Source organism: Anomaloglossus baeobatrachus, chromosome 4 (genome assembly GCF_048569485.1).
Source record: "Anomaloglossus baeobatrachus isolate aAnoBae1 chromosome 4, aAnoBae1.hap1, whole genome shotgun sequence".
Taxonomy (NCBI): Eukaryota; Metazoa; Chordata; class Amphibia; order Anura; family Aromobatidae; genus Anomaloglossus; species Anomaloglossus baeobatrachus.
Window position 1 is genome coordinate 292,937,816 of NC_134356.1, and position 19,921 is coordinate 292,957,736.

At 43.5% G+C, this 19,921-nt stretch overlaps 1 protein-coding gene across 2 annotated transcripts in view; it reads right to left on the minus strand.

Moving 5' to 3' along the window:
- Nucleotides 1-19,921, minus strand: part of CAPS2 (calcyphosine 2) — a 201,512-nt gene that overhangs the window by 114,427 nt on the left and 67,164 nt on the right. For both annotated transcript variants that reach the window (XM_075344907.1, XM_075344906.1), the window contains exons 8-9: nt 15,162-15,229; nt 838-951 (exon numbers count right to left, since the gene is read on the minus strand). In XM_075344907.1, coding sequence (XP_075201022.1) covers nt 838-951; nt 15,162-15,229 — 182 coding nt within the window. The remainder of the gene's footprint in view (nt 1-837; nt 952-15,161; nt 15,230-19,921) is intronic.

The window sequence follows — 19,921 nt, forward strand, 5'->3', positions numbered from 1 at the left end:
TACCCAAATAATGCCATTACATACACATAAAACATAGCAGCATACTTGTCCACCAATGGACATTATGGTGCTATATTGTGTAGTGTTACACCACCGTTGGTGGGTATTGCTTTCCTTGCCAATCACCTCCATTAGCATGTTACTATGCCCCTGTGGGTGTACTAACATGCTAATGAATGCGCAGCATCAGAGGATGATCTCACTCACCTCTCCACCGCCATCGCCACCCGACACTGGATTTCAGCTCAGTGCACATGACCCCGGAGTTTCAGTCATGCGCACTATGAAGCCGGGTGTCCGTGTCCATGCTTCAAACTGAAGTAGTGCGCATGACCGAATCTCCGGGGTCATTGCGCACTGAGCCAAAATCCAGTGTCGGGCGGCGATGGCGGTGGAGAGGTGAGTGAGATCATCCTCTGATGCGCATTCATTAGCATGTTAACACACCCACAGGGGCGTACCAGCCAGGGGAAATCATGCCCAGGGGACTGGTCCTTGCGCTCATTAGTATATGATAAAAGATCTTTAGAAATACTTTTTTCTAAAGATGTCTTTATCTATGCTAGTGTATTCAGGGACAGTTAGGCAGGGATTAGCAATATGCACCCAGAACTGCTCGTGGATCTGGGTGCATATTGTACCTGACCGGTTCCCTTTAACTAAAAGTAACTATTTACATAAGCATAAAAATTATTTGTTCCATCTAATGGTTTACAAAGCCAATAGAAAGAGAAGGAGAAATAAAGTCACAAATAGTAATCTAAGTAATCTAGCCCTAAAAGGGACATCATAATGCCTAACAGGTAGAAATATATACAGCACAGAGTTGAGCATTACTTGGTCTCGTGTAGCGTTCTCTTTCTGAAGCGGAGGGGGGCAGATGTCAGGTCTTGTGGAGGATGATTCGGAAAGGATGTATTTACATTTTGTTCGGGGTCACTAATAACGGCCCTAGAAAAACAACATCACATGTACTTTGAGCTAGAAAAGCAAAATGCAAACATTGACATGATCGTAATTAGAGAGGACCAGCATTAAATACAATCAGGCTACTAACTGAATAAACAAACTTTACAAAAAAGGTTGCCGGCTACGTTCAGCTATAATTGCTTGCTCGTGTCAGCAGCTCATTAATCTCCAACACAGGATTTTTCCATTGGTGGGTCTGCTTTTATGGTATGAGGCCTTCATCTCTGAATAACAAGCAGCTCCCCACACGCTCCACCTGACAGTGTCTTTGCGAGACTTTTTCAAGGTCACGAACACAATGAGCAATTTTACATTTAATTGAACAATCTAAATGTAGTCGATGTTCAGCCATTTTCCACAAAAGGTGACAACATAGAAGAAGGTCTCCATCCTACAGGCTGTTTACAGGGCTGTCATATAAAAGGTTTTCTAGAATGACAGATATGAGGAATCCTTTGTTAATTATTTTGTCATGGATGTCATTGACATAGCACGCCTGTCAAGTTTTCTGTTTTTTTACCAAGGCATCATAACGCAGCAGATTTGATCAATCAAATTCAGGGTGAAGAGAGAGTAAAGCCTGCTTTACACCTTACGATTGTGCATACGATATCGTATGCGATCGTAACCACCACCATCGTATGTGCGGCACGTTCAATTTGTTGAACGTGTCGCACAAACGATTATTTCCCGTCACACGTACTTACCTGTCCATACGACCTCGATGTGGGCGGCGAACATCCACTTCCTGGAGTGGGAGGGACGTTCGGCGTCACAGCGACGTCATGCGGCAGCCGGCCAATAGAAGCGGAGGGGCAGAGCTGAGCGGGACGTAAACATCCCGCCCACCTGCTTCCTTCCGCATTGCCGGCGGGAGCCGCAGGACGCAGGTAAGCTGCTGTTCATCGTTCCCGGGGTGTCACACACAGCGATGTGTGCTGCCTCGGGAACATTGAACAACCTCACGTTCAATTTTTAGGAATTGAACGACGTGTATGCGATGAACGTTTTAACGTTCAATCTCAATCGCACGTAGCTGTCACACGTTACAATATAACTTACGATGCCGGATGTGCTTCACTTACGACGTGACCCCGCCGACACATCGTGAGATATATTGTAGCGTGTAAAGCCCGCTTTACACCCATAAACCCCTGTTCCTTAAGGTTTTTACACAATTTCTGGCATAAAACACCTTCAAACGCTGCAAAATTTTGTCGTAATGCAAAGTTATTTAAAAAATGTCCTACTTTTGGAGTTTTCAATGACGGAGCTGTAAAGGACCAGAGGCAGGACAGGGCATGGCAACGCCTGCCCAGGAAATTCATTATTAAAACCTGATTCTCATATATATGTGTATATATATATATATTTTTCTACTACGTCTTCACGGGGCCGCTGCTTGAACCACGCGGACACTCATATGCTCTATAAGGGGTTGTGACTGGCACAACCGCTCCAGGTGAGTGTACCTATTTACATCTTCACACGGTTATTACCGGGTAAGACCCTATTGCGCCTTTGTTTCCCCACTTTCCAGCAGCAAATTCATTAGACGTTGTGTAGTACCTTACGCCAGAAATGATACTTCAGTCCAGGACTAAGGGAACATTTCTAGTGTGGTGCAAAAAGTGATGAGTTATGAGTTGCACCTAATTCATTAGCTGGCATGCACCTCCTAATGAATGTGGCGCATCTTATTCCTGCATGCCCAGATTGCGCAGGAAATGCCAGTGTTAAGGGGGTTGTCCACTACTTGGACAACCCATTCTCAAACCTTATGCTTCCCAACAGGAAAATAACTTACACTGACTTCCGGTGCCAGTGCCGTTCCCAACATGTCAGCACTGGCTCTCCCAGGGCTCAAGTGATATCACACAAAGTTAGTGCTGATAGCCTGAAGGGATCGCATGACATAATAATGTCACATGATCCATGGGAGAACCGGTGAAGACACTTTGGGAACGGCACTGGAAGTGAATTTAAGTGTTATTATTTTGCTGTGGGGCAAACATAGAGACTGAGAAGTGGTTGTCTAAGTAGTGGACAACCCCTTTATTTAATTGGGGCCATAGGGTGCAGAATTATCCAAACTCTTTGCTGCCCATAGCAACCAATCACAGTCCAACTTTCGTTTTATCAGCGCATTTTAAAAAGTGAAAGCTGAACCCTGATCGGTTGCTCGGTTTCTTTTAGACATTTTTTGTATAGTTTACAAAAAGAGATTATGAATGAATTCCAAAGATAAAACTAGGAAAAATCCTCTATTACCAATCCATCTACGTTGACTCTGCTGAGATCTTCCAGGGCCCTGTTCACACAAAAGCTATCGATTGCAATGAAATGAACGGAGTTCAAATGCACTACATTTCAGGTTATTTCTGAAAGTGTTTGTCTACTTAGGGTACTTTCACACTTGCGTTGGGTTGAATCCGCTGGGTCCGTTGCTGCGTCGTTTTGACGCATCCGTTATTTTTGTGGTGTCAATGGATGCAACGGGTCCGTTATTTCACAGGAATCCGTTAGCTGATTCCTGTGAAATAACGGACCGTTGCATCCGTTTGGTGTCGGTTAGGCGTCCGTCTAACGGAATCCGTCGGCTCTGTTTTATTTCTTTTTTTATTTTTTTTCATTCTGGGCATGCTCAGAATAAATTAGCGGAATCCAGCAGCGGATTCCGTTGTTAAGCACTTAGCAAGGGAATCCGCTACCATAGGGAACCATTATAAATTTTAACGGAACCAACGGAATCCATTGGTTGGCGTCATTTTGACACAAGCATTTAACGTTACATTCTGCGCTGCTTCCGCTTGGCGGAAGCAACGGAGCATCGGCCAACGGAAGCAACGCAGGTACTTTTGGCACAATCCATCATCAATGCAAGTCTATGGGAAACAACGGAATTCGTTAACGGATTCCGCTGTTTCCCAAGACAGCGTATTGCGCCAAAAAAAAAACAACGCAAGTGTGAAAGTACCCTTAGATGGACAAAGAAATTTGATCTGCTATATTTGTAGCCCATCTGACAAACAGACACTTTCAGAAAAAAAACAAAACAAATTGATTTGATTTCCGTTTGTGTCATTGCAATGCATAGCCCCATTGGGCCAAATACCCGTTTTAAAGGCTATTTCAGCCAGAACGCCAGAATGCACTGCAGTGCTGACAGGCCTGATGCAATGGAATTTATGTCTATCGTTTAGGTTTACTTTTTTAACAATTGAAATACAAAATAAAAGACAAGTAGTTAAATTGTCTGCAGATGCTTCCACCAGTTAGAGGGGTTTCCCAAGAACAAAGTTAATTTTAATGTTGATTTTAATCAGCAGATCTTGGAATAATAATAAGTTCCGCAATTGGATGTGTTTAAAAAAAATGTTCCTTTGCTGAAATAAATCTTATATATGTGCCCTTGCTATGTAATGTGTAATGACCGTGTCTGACCGTACAGGGACATAGTCTGATCATACCACATCTCCTGGGCAGGGGACTAAAGGCCGCTTTACACGTTGCGACATCGCTCAAGCGATCTCGTTAGGGTAACGGAATTTGTGACGCAAATCCGGTCGCTTTAGCGATGTCGTTGCGTGTGACACCTATGAGCGATTTTGAATAATCGCAAAAACGGTCAAAATCGCTCTGAAGTGACATGCCCCCCTATTCTCGAATATCGCTGCTGCTCGGTGTACAAAGTAGTTCGTCGCTCCTGCGGCAGCACACATCGCTACATGTGACACTGCAGGAACGAGGAACCTCACCTTACCTGGTGCCGCTCGCAATGAGGAAGGAAGGAGGTGGACGGGATGTTACGTCCCGCTCATCTCCGCCCCTCTGCTTCTATTGGGCGGCGGTTCAGTGACGCTGCTGTGACGTTGCTGTGACGCTGAATGAACCGCCCCGTTAGAAAGGAGGCGGTTCGCCGGTCACAGCGATGTCGCAGAGCAGGTATGTGCGTGTGACGCTGCCGTAGCGATAATGTTCGCTACAGCAGCGATCACACGATATTGCATGTACGATGGGGGCGGGTGCTTTAGCGCTCGACATCGCTAGCAATTGCTAGCGATGTTGTAGCGTCTAAAGCGGCCTTAAGTATACAGACATTATAGAACAGAATCACAGCTGATTCTTTTTGTGAGTTAAAACATTTCCCTGCTTGTTCAAAAAAAAAAAAGTTTTACCACAAAGAACGAATAATCTGCAATCCCATGCCGCAATGGCTGTATACTTTATTACTTCCTCCCCTGCCCAGTGCTATACTGGCGCTAGGATGCTGAATATAAGCATACCTTTTGACCTGAGACTGGATGTTTTATTTCAGAAATATGTGCAAGTAAAGTTCTAGCAATGCACTGCTATTTGATTGACAGATGCAGAGGAATTGAATATGTGGGTCGGGTCTCGCTATATACTCCTGCCCACGTCTGTCTGTCTGTGCCGGAATTAACATGCATGATGGCGACAGGGGGAAAAAGGCCAGACAGGCAGACAGGGGCAGGAATAGATAGGTGCAACAGGAAGGGAATATGTGGGTCGGGTCTCGCTATCTACTCTCGCCCCTGTCTGTCTGCCTGCGCCAGAATTAACATGTATGATGGCGACAGGGGGAAGAAGGCCAGACAGGCAGACAGTGGCGGGTATATATAGCAAGACCCGACCCACATATTCCCTTCCTCTTGCATCTGTCAATCAAATAGCAATGCATTACTGGGACTTTACTTGCACAGATTTCTTTTTTTTTTTTTAATCAGATCATTTTTATTAAACACAATACAAAATAAAACATCCGATCTCTGAACAAAAGGTATGGTTAGATTCAGCATCAAAAGCCGGTATAGCACTGGCTTTACTTTATACAGTGCCTACAAGTAGTATTCAACCCCCTGCAGATTTAGCAGGTTTACACATTCGGAATTAACTTGGCATTGTGACATTTGGACTGTAGATCAGCCTGGAAGTGTGAAATGCACTGCAGCAAAAAAGAATGTTATTTCTTTTTTTATTTTTTTTTTTTTTTAAATTGTGAAAAGCTTATTCAGAGGGTCATTTATTATTCAACCCCTCAAACCACAAGAATTCTGTGTGGTTCCCCTAAAGTATTAAGAAGTATTTCAGGCACAAAGAACAATGAGCTTCACATGTTTGGATTAATTATCTCTTTTTCCAGCCTTTTCTGACTAATTAAGACCCTCCCCAAACTTGTGAACAGCACTCATACTTGGTCAACATGGGAAAGACAAAGGAGCATTCCAAGGCCATCAGAGACAAGATCGTGGAGGGTCACAAGGCTGGCAAGGGGTACAAAACCCTTTCCAAGGAGTTGGGCCTACCTGTCTCCACTGTTGGGAGCATCATCCGGAAGTGGAAGGCTTATGGAACTACTGTTAGCCTTCCACGGCCTGGACAGCCTTTGAAAGTTTCCACCCGTGCCGAGACCAGGCTTGTCCGAAGAGTCAAGGCTAACCCAAGGACAACAAGGAAGGAGCTCCGGGAAGATCTCATGGCAGTGGGGACATTGGTTTCAGTCAATACCATAAGTAACGTACTCCACCGCAATGGTCTCCGTTCCAGACGAGCCCGTAAGGTACCTTTACTTTCAAAGCGTCATGTCAAGGCTCGTCTACAGTTTGCTCACGATCACTTGGAGGACTCTGAGACAGACCGGTTCAAGGTTCTCTGGTCTGATGAGACCAAGATCGAGATCTTTGGTGCCAACCACACACGTGACGTTTGGAGACTGGATGGCACTGCATACGACCCAAAGAATACCATCCCTACAGTCAAGCATGGTGGTGGCAGCATCATGCTGTGGGGATGTTTCTCAGCCAAGGGGCCTGGCCATCTGGTCCGCATCCATGGGAAGATGGATAGCACGGCCTACCTGGAGATTTTTGCCAAGAACCTCCGCTCCTCCATCAAGGATCTTAAGATGGGTCGTCATTTCATCTTCCAACAAGACAACGACCCAAAGCACACAGCCAAGAAAACCAAGGCCTGGTTCAAGAGGGAAAAAATCAAGGTGTTGCAGGGGCTTAGTCAGTCTCCTGACCTTAACCCAATTGAAAACTTGTGGAAGGAGCTCAAGATTAAAGTCCACATGAGACACCCAAAGAACCTAGATAACTTGGAGAAGATCCGCACGGAGGAGTGGGCCAAGATAACTCCAGAGACCTGTGCCGGCCTGATCAGGTCTTATAAAAGACGATTATTAGCTGTAATTGCAAACAAGGGTTATTCCACAAAATATTAAACCTAGGGGTTGAATAATAATTCACCCACACTTTTATGTTGAAAATTTTTTAAAATTTAACTGAGCAACATAACTTGTTGGTTTGTAAGATTTATGCATCTGTTAATAAATTCTGCTCTTGTTTGAAGTTTGCAGTCTCTAACTTATTTGCATCTTATCAAACCTGCTAAATCTGCAGGGGGTTGAATACTACTTGTAGGCACTGTATATGAAAATCTTGCTGGTTGGTTGCCTATAAAAAAAAATAGGCATCCACGTTGTAATATAAGCTTTGTCTCCATTTTGTATCCAATTCAAAACAAGATATTGTGATCAACCCAAAGCATAAATGTGTCCATAATAAAAAGAAAGTTAATTTTTTAAAGTTGTTTCAATTTATTTTTAGCATTAAGAACTGTTCAATCCAAGCACAGGCGCTCGGTGCACCCTTGGCGTAGACGAGCAATTCACTGCACCTTCCCTACTACTTGTTTTGTCGCTGTCTCCTCTACGGGCGGCGTCACACGCTACGATATATCGGGCGATATGTCTTCGGGGCACGGATTCCGTGACGCACATCCGGCATCGTTTGACAGCGTGTGACAGCTACGAGCAACTGTTAATGAGCAAAAATACTCACCTTATCGTTGCTCGTTGACACGTCGCTCATTTTCATAAAATCGTTCCTCCTTCTGCACGCCGGTTGTTCATCGTTCCCGAGACAGCACAAATCGCTCCATGTGACACCCCGGGAACGACGAACTGCAGCTTACCTGTGGCCGCCGGCAATGCTGAAGGAAGGAGGTGGGCGGGATGTTACGTCCCTCTCATCTCCGCCCCTCCGCTTCTATTGGGCGGCCGCTGTGGGACGTCGCTGTGACGCCGAACGTCCCTCCCCCTTCAGGAAGAGGATGTTCGCCGCCCACAGCGAGGTCGTTCGGGAGGTAAGTACATGTGACGGGGGTTAACGACTTTGTGCGACACGGGGAACAAATTGCCCGTGACGCACAAACGACAGGGGCGGGTGCGATCGCTCATGCGATCGCCCGATATATCGTCCCGTGTGACGCCGCCCTACCTCTTCCTTAACTGAAAGCACTGACCCTGTAGGAGACAGAGAAGTACGGAAAAAAACAAGCATCTATGCTTGGTTTTGAATGGTAATTTTTTGCTGACAGTATCACATAAAGAATACCTATCACCAGTCTAAGGCTGCCTTTTTTAATTTAGAAAAGAGTGGGCAGCCTCAATCTGATTATTTTACTAAATATAAGTTATTGTGAAAAGTGGTCAGAACTTCTACTTTCTGGGAACCAGGCTGTGGTCATCCTCACTGTGAGAGCTCGTTCACACAACCGTATTTCCGGTCCAAGTGCTGCCTGTGAAAATCACGGATAACTCTCGGACCAATGTTGTTTAACAAGGCAGCGCAGATAGATGTGACAGTCGAAGCTCGGCTATCACTTAAGCCGAGCTCCCGGCAGCGATCACGCGGGAAAATCCCCTATGTCTGCACAATCTCCAGAACATACTGGTACGTCTATTTGTGGGAACGCACTGCAAAATAGGTCATAGCAGTGAGCCCAGTGTCGGGATGGGGTTAAACAAGCTGTTAAACTGTTCTTTGCATCTTTGGAGGGACCAAAAAATTGAATGTAAAAAATAATATTGCTCCGAATGTTGTATTTTGATCCATTCTTCCTTTTTATGCAGTTTTGGTGCAGATTTGATATAAAAAAGCACAAAAATTTGTAAGTGCGGAAACTATAGATTCTGCACTTTAAGGCTTCTGCCACACTCACGTGAAATTCACGCACGTGCCGAGAGACACGTATTTTCCCTGCGTGTTGCGTGCAGGTAAGTACGTGTCTCTGGTACGTGCGTGACATGTGTGTTCTACGTGTGCTATCCGCGATAGCACACGTAGAACCGGTAATTATTATACTCACCTGGTCCTTCCTGATGTCCGCGCTGCTGTCCGTGGTGCTGATCTTCGGCTCCAGCCCTCCCGTCTCCCCGCTGCTGCTGCTGCCAGGCAGTGAAGTGAATATTCAATGAGAATAATGAGCGGCGGTCGGCAGCAAGAGGCAGCAGCGGCAGAGACAGGAGGGATGGAGAAGGTGAGTTAATGTTTTTTTTTTTTTTCACTGATATGTGAGTTTTCTCCGGCGCGTGTCACACGGGACCGCATCCACACTACACCCGTGTGGTACGGGTGCGGGCCGTGTGACACCCGTGCTGCGGGAGAAAACACTGACATGTCAGCGCTTTGAAAAACGCACACACGTACAAACGCACACGGACACACGTTCCGTGTGGTTTTACGTGTGTGTGCCTGCTACCATAGGGTAGCATTGCTGTACGTGTCTCCGTGCCGCCGGTACGTGTAAAAAATGCCAAACACGTACCGGAGGCACGGATGTGTGGCGCTAGCCTAAAAAAGCACAAAAAAATGGAGTGTCATATCTGCATCAAAATTGCATCAAATAGGGAACATTCAGATTAAACTGCTGTTGCAATTTTTTGGTACAGACAGCAAAAAAACTATTATTGCACTTGTGAATATGGTCTAAAGCAGTTACATTTATAGAATAACTTTCAAGCACAATGTCCTTACAAATAAGGGCCTGAAAAAAAAATAAAAAAAAAGATATTAAAAATCTAGGAAACTAAATGAACAAAATATGCGCTACTTAGTGAAATGTGGAATCTGTCAGTTGCTCAGTTTATATACATGAAAGTAAAAAACTATTGATCAAAACGGATATAGAAAACAATCTTATTCATATAAAACCTCAATTACAAAAATTTAGGACACGGTGTAAAATGTCAAAGAAACAAGAATGCAATGATTTGGAAATTTTTCATAGCCATATTTTATCCACAACAGAACATAGAACACAGATCAGATCAGAAGTTAAAAGTAAGATTTTTTTTTCATTTTATTTGACAAAATTAATTCATTTAGAAACTGATGGCAGCAACACATTGCAAAAATGTTGGAACAGCATTAACAAATGGCTAGAAAAATAAATGATACTAATGAAAAACAAGTGGAGCGTCAATTTTCAACTACGTCACATGATTGTGTATATAAAGAGCATGTTAGAGAGGCAGAGTCTCTCAGAAGCAAAGATAGTCAGAGGTTCACTAATCTGTGAACAACTGTATAAGAAAACAGTGGAACAATTGTAGAAAAATAATCCTCAATATATAATTGCAAAAACGTTGACTATCTCACCATCTACATTACATAATCTGATCAAAAGATTCCGAGATAATGGAGAAATCCATGTGCACAAGGGACAGGGCCACTTGGTCAATATTTGATGGTCGTGATCTACACGTCCTCAGGTGGTACTGCAATAATATTTGAAGTACCCATACCTCATGGTCAGGAAAGGAATCCCTACCTTTCACGCATAGGTACATCATGGAGGTCAGGCAAAGCACTGGAGTTGTGACTGCGATCGCCACCGGTAGCAGGGCTTACATGACAGCTGAACCCTGGCTCTCACAGCCAAGAGCAGTGCCTGGTCTGACCCAGACTGTTTAACCCCCTAAAAGCAATCAATATCAAAAGGAGTAAGTAAAACGTTTTAAAAAAAATTGTAAAAAATTGACAAAATAAAGAAAAAAAAAATAAAAAAGTAGTACATCAATAAACAGGTATAGTCCTGTAAGAACAAAATTAAACCAAAAGTACACATATTTGGTGTCGCCACGTTTGCAACAACCTGAAAACTGTCCCACTATTTAACCTCTTCACTGAATACTGTCAAAAAACAATAAAAATGTGGCAAAAAATATGCTTTTTCATAAAACCACCTAAAAAACAATTCCTGAATTGCTGGCTTCTGTTCATTTGGCTACTAAACATCATTATAGAAAGCTATTAAAAATGTTATTTGCCCGAAAAATATACCAATAAAAACAAATATGTACTAAAATAACAAGCCCTCAAATGACACTGTCTGCGGAAATACAGAATATACATATAGCTCTCAAAATATGGTAAAGTGAAAACTTTTTTTTTTTTGCATTTTTTAGTGTGTGATAGTAGCCAAACATACACAAACATATTGATCTATCTCTGTAATTACACTGACCCACAAAATAAAGTCGTCCTAATCAATTATACTGCAAGAGGAAGAAAAATAAAAGCAATTCTTGACCTGATAATTTAAGTATTCTGCATCCCAAAGATCGTCTTTTTAGGCATCCACAGAAGCACCTTCCAGCCAAACCTGCAATTTAATAAGGCGCGCCTTCACTTCTGACCTTTGCACTGTGCCTGAAAAATTGTTTCCAACCACATACTGTAAAGGACATTGGTGAACTCGGGAGAAATTTTTATCAACTTATGTGGTCAATTTCCTTCAAAAACCCCTTTTGAAAATGAAAAACTTGGGCCTAAAACAACATTTTAGTAGAAAAAAAAAGTATTTTTTTCATCTTCACAGCTCAATGTTACACAATCTGTGAATCATCTGTGGATTTTAATTGCCGATTCCTAAAATGATCACTGTACCGCTTTATTCCTCAAAAGGTGTACTTTCCAAAATGGGGTCACATGTGGGTGGGGTGGGGTATTAGCTCTGGTAGGCAATGGCAGGGATACAGTAAAGAGGTACACAAAGATTTTCAGGCCAAACTCAGTGTTTTATTCACACTAATAGCATAAAGAAAAAGCAAAAAAAAAAAAAACCCACAGTTTTACATCACATGGCAAAGTCCCGCTTATCAAACAGCACTGAATAGGGCCCGGACGTGCCAGTCCGTATAGGTATGGTGCTCCCACAAACCACGCTTCAGCTCCTCCAGCTGTAATATCTCCCACTAAGGAGTAAAGGCCGCTTTACACGCTGCGACATTGCTAGCGATGTCGAGCGTGATAGGACCCACCCCCGTCGTACGTGCGACATTTGGTGATCGCTGCCGTAGCGAACATTATTGCTACGGCAGCATCACACGCACATACCTTGTCAGCGACGTCGCTGTGACTGCCGAACAATCCCTCCCTCAAGGGGGAGGTGTGTTCGGCGTCCTACCGACGTCACTGCGGCGTCACTAAGCGGCCGGCCAATAGAAGCGGAGGGGCGGAGATGTAACTTCCCGCCCACCTCCTTCCTTCCTCATTGCCGGTGGACGCAGGTAAGGAGATGTTTGTCGTTCCTGTGGTGTCACACACAGGAATGACGAACAACATCGTACCTGTGGCAGCAACGATATTAAGGAAAGGAGCGACGTGTCAACGATCACCGTTTTTGAACAATTTTGCGATCGTTGCTCCTTGGTGTCACACGCTGCGATGTCGCTATCGGCACCGGATGTGCGTCACTAACGACGTGACCCCGACTATATATCGGTAACGATGTCGCAGCGTGTAAAGCACCCTTAAGGCCATGTGCCCATGGGAGAACGTACCTGCGGATTTTGCTGCGGAAAACCAGTGGATTTTTAGATTTTCCAGATAAATCCGCAGGTTTACGCAAGTACAGACACTCCCAATGTTATCCTATGGGATTTGGGGAGTGCTGTATCAATGCTGTAGTTTTTGCAACTGCGGAAAATGCTGCGGATTTCCCGTAGCCACACGTAACTGCATGTCAATCATTCATGCGGAATTATCTGCGGAATTCCTGCCTTTCCACTATGGAGCTCCAGGGCGGGAAATCTGCAGGAATCTCATATGAAATCCGCACTGTTTCCGCAGGTTTACCGCAACAATTCCGCAGAAAAATTGCATCAATGGATAGCTGCAGATTTCGGGGAATTGCTGCGTGAACCTGCGGAAATACCTGCAAAAAATTCCGCAGGTACGTTCTTCTGTGGGCACATGGCCTTACAGTTGCCTACTTATGCTGTCCTAAATCGTTCAGATGTGCAACCCAGGCGTTGTCCCCAAAACCCTGAATGGCAGAGAAGATCTAGGCGAGAGCTTGACCTTCTTCCTGCTGCTCACCAGTGCAAGAGAAACTTGCTGTGAAGCATATGTCCCCCATCTAATACTAAACCAGTCATGGTTCTTCAAATGCCTACAGTACATTATTTCTGCCAAATCTGAGCTTGAGTAGCGCTTCTTCGCTTCAGAGCCCTGCCATGCACCCAAATAGCAGTTTTCCACCATATATGGGGCATTAGCGTATTCAGGAGACATTGCACAACAAATTTTATGGTCCAGTTTCTCCTGTTAACCTTATGAAATTTAACAATTTGGGGCTAAAGAAACATTTATGTGGGAAAAATATGATTTATTTTCATGGCTCAACTTCATAAAATTATGTGAAAGATCTGTAGGTTCACAGTGCTCACCAAATATCTAGATAAATTCCTCGAAGGGTGTACTTATCAAAATGAGGTCACTTGGGGAGCTTCCACTGTTTAGGAACAGCAGAGACTTTGCAAATGTCACATGGCGTCCGCTATCTATAACAGCCAATTTTGCATTCCAAAAGTCAAATGGTGCTCCTTACCATCTAAGCACTGCCGTGCGCTCAAACAGTAGTTTTCCACCACATATAGGTTATTGGCGTACTCAGGTGAAATTGCACAACAAATGGTATGGTCCATTTTCTTTTGTTTCCCTTGTCAAAATAAAAACATTACGGGCAAAAGCAACATTTTTGTGGGAGAAATGTGATTTTTTTTTTTACTTTTTCAGCTCAACGTTCTAAAATTCTGTGAAGCACCTTGAACCCCCTCTGTGTATCCTCCTTGTGTCTTCTATAGTGTTTAGTGGGGTTGGCGAAGAGCACATCTCATCTGTTCCCTATTTAGGGCCCAATACTAGAGATACCTAGGGTCAGGTATCCTGTTTGGCGTATAGGTGCGGAACCTATGTAGGGTGGTTAGGGACCCCAGGGACCAGCAGTAGGTTTGGTCAGGGGGTCACCATCTTCCCTTTCCCTAGACAGAGTTTCACTTCACCTTTCGCCGTTCATTTGTTACTTCCCCGTACCTACCTTTACAATTATATGGAGGTTTTAGAAAAACATAATGTATGCTCCAGTCCAGACATTGTCTATTTCAGAAAAGGCCTTGCATATGTCAGCAAGACAATGCTAAACCACATACTGCATTCATCACAACAGCATTGCATCATAGAACAAAAGCCTGGGTGATGAGCGGATCACCTGTAGTCCAGAACTTTCACGGATATAAAACTTACAATGCATTATAAAATGAAATATCCTGTATAGAAGACCCAACACTGTTGAGCAGATAAGATCCTACATCAGACAAGAATAGAACAACATTCCTCTCCAAAAACTCAAGCAATTGATCTTCTCACTTACCAAATATTTACAGACTGAATTCATGCCAACTTTTTTTGGAATTGGGGTTGTACCTACGCTCTTTTTGCCTTTCTAACATGGTGCAGGGCATACAATACCCCACAGATCGGTGGGAGTGTCCATGTCCACAGAGACCTCCTGCAGAACCTCTCTCCCATCTGGGCTGCTCGGGAAGCAGCTTTGAGTGTGAATAGGGTGCTCTGCATGTGCCCACACATGGGGGCAGATTGCCTTGGCTTCCTGAGCAGAGTACAAGTATTGTGAGCAATTGGTGGGTGTCTCAAGAACTGGAGCCTGACTAATTTGCACTTGTCATGTTAGAAAAGCAAAAGAAAGAAGTAGGAACCCCCTAAATGGCCGAAAAGTACCAAATGGACTCAAAGGTCATTTTTGCTCTCGCTTTTCCTGCTCATCAGAAAGACGTTTTTTGTCGCATGCGACCCTCTCAGATCTACAGAAGGGGTCGTCAGCGCTGACAATGGTAAAAAGTCATACATTACCAGCTATTGTCCAGACCTTACTGGCATTTGGGAGGCTGGTTAATAGAGACTACTGTCTCCTCTTACTCAGTTTTGAAGACATACTCTAATAAACGTAGAAGGAGCTTTCGTGTTCACAAGAGATATTTTACAATGTGTACAGATATTTAATAAAAAGGGTTAATGTACCTAGAAAGATGGTCTATCATAACTTGTTCGACAACAGATTGCTTCCTTCTCTCTGCAGCCAGGTCGTCCTGCGATAATGTCCAAAGAAAGACAAAAAGGAAACATTCAGATTAGCAAAAAGTAAGATAATCAGGCTGCGCAGAAAGACAAGACAGTGTGGAGATTTACAAGTGACATGGGGATTTCATTCTGCTGTTCTAAGGAAGCTCTTTGCTTCTGAGGCTTCTGCAAGACACCCGTCATAAGCAAAGAATCCAGGCATATCCTAAAGCAGCCGAAATGTCAGCAACGTCTCCAATTAAACTCAAAATCACACAGTAAAAAAAAAACAAAACACACACACACTAAATCCCTTCAGCGATTGGACATCTACAGCACATTGCTTAGCAGTGCATAAAAGTACACGTAGACTGAGCAAAACTAAGCAGTGATGCCTGTTCCTGCACCTTCCAGCACGGAAGACCCCCCTAGGAAGTCTATGCCCAGACACCTTCTTATACATGCAAAAGGCATTTATTGCATCTAAAGTAGCGAACAACACAATTTAACGATTTCCTTGACATTTTCTTGGAGTTACTATTATGTAAAGGTTACATATCATTAACTATATTTATCGCCTATCAGTAGAGAGCATGAGTGACCCATTCCCACCATTCAGACATGTCCTATAGTGGATAAGTGGTGGTCATACATGCAGTTCTGACACATCGTCCCCAGTGTGATCTTTTTGTAGTTTGGCCACCCAGAATATGTATACTTTATCAGCTAAGATATGCAAATGTCATAGAAAATATGGCTGGTTGGTGAAAAGAAAATGGCAATGAATATTGTGTCTAATCTTTGTAGACTTTCATTTTTGCATACATTTGACACACTCAAAAACCATAAGTAATCATCAAATAGCCAAAAAGATGGCATAGATGCCGAAACGCACGTCAGGTCACTGGCGCAATACCAGAGGCTGGGGAACATGCAGGCAGGTTGGTTCTTTGCTTTATATATGGAATTATGACCTTACTGGCACACTGTTTATAATATACTTATAGAGACCACCATTATACCTAACAACATTTGTCCACCTCCCGCTATTTGATGCGCTTTTCCCTAGTTTATAAAGTTTCCTTTATAAAACCCAATACATGTAAATAAAAAAACAACAAAAAACAATATTTTATTTCAAAGAACACCCCCCAACTCGACCCCTCATTCACCAATTTATTAAAAAAGTTTAAAAGTCTTGAAGTTCCACCATAATCCACATGGAGGTCCCATAATGTTCCAGAAAAGCGAACCTGAAACACATTAAAAAGAGAGAATTAAAGAAATAAAGATGGGACACAGTCCCTCATTCACCACTTTATTAAGAAAAAGCTTTAAAAAAAGTACCACCGTTATCCATATGAAGGTCCCACGATGTTTCCCGACTCAGTGGCCCAGTGAACTACGGTAACCTCATGACAACAGTACGTGTCACTGCTGCAGACTTGTGCTACTTTCTGTGAGAAGTGGTGCTGGCAGGAAACTGCAGTGACCTCAAGAAGTCTCCGCTCGCCCAGGCCTTCGGCAGTTCTCAAGGTCCGACTGGTTCTCACTGTCCTTGTGAAAACACACTAGTGTCAAGATTTCCATTGAGTTTAATTAACCCCTTCACGACCAATGACGGATCTATCTGTCATGGATCGTGTGAGGTTAATCCCCGTCCTCTGCCGTGGGCAGGTCGCGGCGATCCGCGCACATATCAGCTGTTTTCAACAGCTGACATTTGTGGCTGCATGTTACGAGTGGAATCGCATTCCACCCGCAACATTTAACCCCTTACATCTCGCTGACAAAGTCTGGCAGCGAGATGTATATGCGCGCGGCCATTACAGTATTTTCACTTACCGCCGCCCCCAGCGGAAGTCACGTGTGTGATCACAAGACTTTCGGTGCTTGCTATGGTAGCACAGGGTCATATAATGACGCCTGTAGCTATCATGAGTCACTTTCGGCTTCACTCGGCCCAGAGCTGAGTGAATCAGAAAGTGATCATATCTGCTGTTTACAGCTGTGTAACTGTGATCAGCAGTTAGGGCAGAGCGATCGCATTGTTGATCCATATAGCCCCCTAGGTTAATGGCGTAGCAGCAAAAAAATTCCAAACGCCAAAATTACGTTTTTTGGTCGCCGCAAGTTTTAAGCAAAATGCAACAACAGGCGATCAAAACGTACTATCTGCACAAAAATGGTACCATTAAAAATGTCAGCTCGAGACGCAAAAAATAAGCCATCACTAAGCTATAGATCCCAAAAAATGAGAATGCTACGGGTTTCGGAAAATGGCGCAAAACGTACACCACGTTTATTGGACAAGCTTCTGAATTTGTTTTAACCCCTTATATACAAGTAAACGTATACATGTTTGGTGTCTACAAACTCGCACCGGCCTTAGGCATCACAATGACACATCAGTTTTACCATATAGTGAACACGGTGAATAAACATCCCAAAAACTATTGTGCGATCACACTTTTTTTGCAGTTTTTCCACACTTGGATTTTTTTTGCTGTTTTCCAGTACAATATATGGTAAAACTTATGGTTTCATTTAAAAGTACAACTCGTCCCGCAAAAAACAAGCCCTCATATGGCAAGATTGACAGAAAAATAAAAATGTTACGGCTCGGAAGAAGGGGAGCAAAAAAAAAATGCAAAAACGGAACACGCTCTGGGGCTGAAGGGGTTAATATGCGTGTGAACATGTCCCCGATACATGTGAAAATGGACACCACACATATTGGAGACATAGAGGTGTGAAGGAGGCCCAAGAAAATGTATTAACAAGGACAACGTAGCTGATAACACTCTGTCATGCGCATTGATTTATAAAAGCTGTCTGGTTGCTTTAAAGCACAATTCCAGCATTTTTTTTTTTATTTCACTGCCAGAGAGGTGCTTAAAAATCGACATCCCCTGACCCCTGCCTTATACTCACCCTCCAGCATCTTCATCGTTAGCATTGCTCTGGTCCTGTAGCACCATCTTGTGCCCGTCACATCTGATGGAGGGAAGTCAGAAGTTATGTCACAAGCGCTCAATACAAGTCTATGAGAGACAGAACAAGGCTATACAAGGTTGTATTGATTTGAGACCTCCGGTACGCTTCATGAAACACTGGAGCTGCCGGCAGTTTACAAATTGCTGGGACTGACTGGAGTCGCGGCAACAGGTGAAGCTGCGGGAAAGCGAGTATGAGTAAGGGGTCAAGGCGATTTAGAATTAAAGCACCACTCCAGTTGGGAAATAAAAAAACAAAACAAAACAAAAACACTGAAGTGGTGCTTTAAAAGACCATTCCAGCGTATGTTTGTTTTTTCACTGCTAAAGTAGTGCTTTTAACCTAAGGTCCATGCCGCCAGTCTTATTCTCAGCCTCCAGCATCTTTACCTTTCATCTGTGTCGCTCTGGTCCCACGGCGCCATCTTGTGACTGCAACTTCTGACTGGGCAGAAGTCAGATATTACACTACAGTTCAAAAGTTTAGGGTCACTTCTATATTTCCTTATTTTTTAAAGAAAAGCACATTTTTTTTCAATGAAGCTATCATTAAATTAAACAGAAACACACTCTAAACATTGTTAATGTGGTAATGTGGTATTCTAGCTTCAAACGTCTGGTTTTGAATGCAATATCTATATAGGTGTATAGAGGCCCATTTACAACAACCATCACTCCAGTGTTCTAATAGTACATTGTGTTTGCTAAATGTGTTAGAAGGCTAATGGATGTTTAGAAATCCCTTGAAAATCCTTGTGCAAGTATGTTAGCACAGCTGAAAACAGTTTTGCTGATTAGAGAAGCTATAAAACTGACCTTCCTTTGAGCTAGTTGAGAATCTGGAGCATTACATGTTTGGTTCCATTAAACTCTCAAAATGGCCAGAAAAAGAGAACTTTCATGTGAAACTCGAGAGTCTATTCTTGTTCTTAGAAATAAAGGAAATTCCATGTGAGAAATTGCCAAGAAACTGAAGATTTCCTACAACTAGGTGTACTACTCCCTTCAGAGGAGAGCACAAACAGGCTCTAACCAGAGTGGAAAGAGAAGTGAGAGGCCCCACTGCACAACTGAGCAACAAGACAAGTACATTAGAGTCCCTAGTTGGAGAAATCGACGCCTCACAGGTCCTCAACTGACAGCTTCATTAAATAGTACCTGCAAAATGCCAGTGTCGCCGTCTACAGTGAAGAGGCGACTCCGGGATGCCGGCTTTCAGGGCAGAGTGGCAAAGAAAAAGCCATATCTGAGACTGGATACTAAAAGGAAAAGATTAATATGGGCAAAAGAGCACAGACATTGGACAGAGGAAGAATGGAAAAAAGTGTTATGGACAGATGAATCGAAGTTTGAGGTGTTTGGATCACACAAAAGAACATTTGTGAGATGCAAAACAACTGAAAAGATGCTGGAAGCCTGACGCCATCTGTCAAGCAAGGTGAGGTAATGTGATGGTCTGGGGTTGATTTGGTGCTGGTAAAGTGGGAGATTTGTACAAAGTAAAAGGGATTTTGAATAAGGAAGGCTATCACTCCATTTTGCGACGTCATGCCATACCCTGTGGATAGCGCTTGATTGGAGCCAATTTCATCCTACAACAGGACAATGACCCAAAGCACACCTCCAAATTATGCATTAACTATTTATGGAAGAAGCTGGCAGCTGGTATTCTATCTGTAATGGAGTGGCCAGCCCAGTTACCAGATCTCAACCCTATTGAGCTGT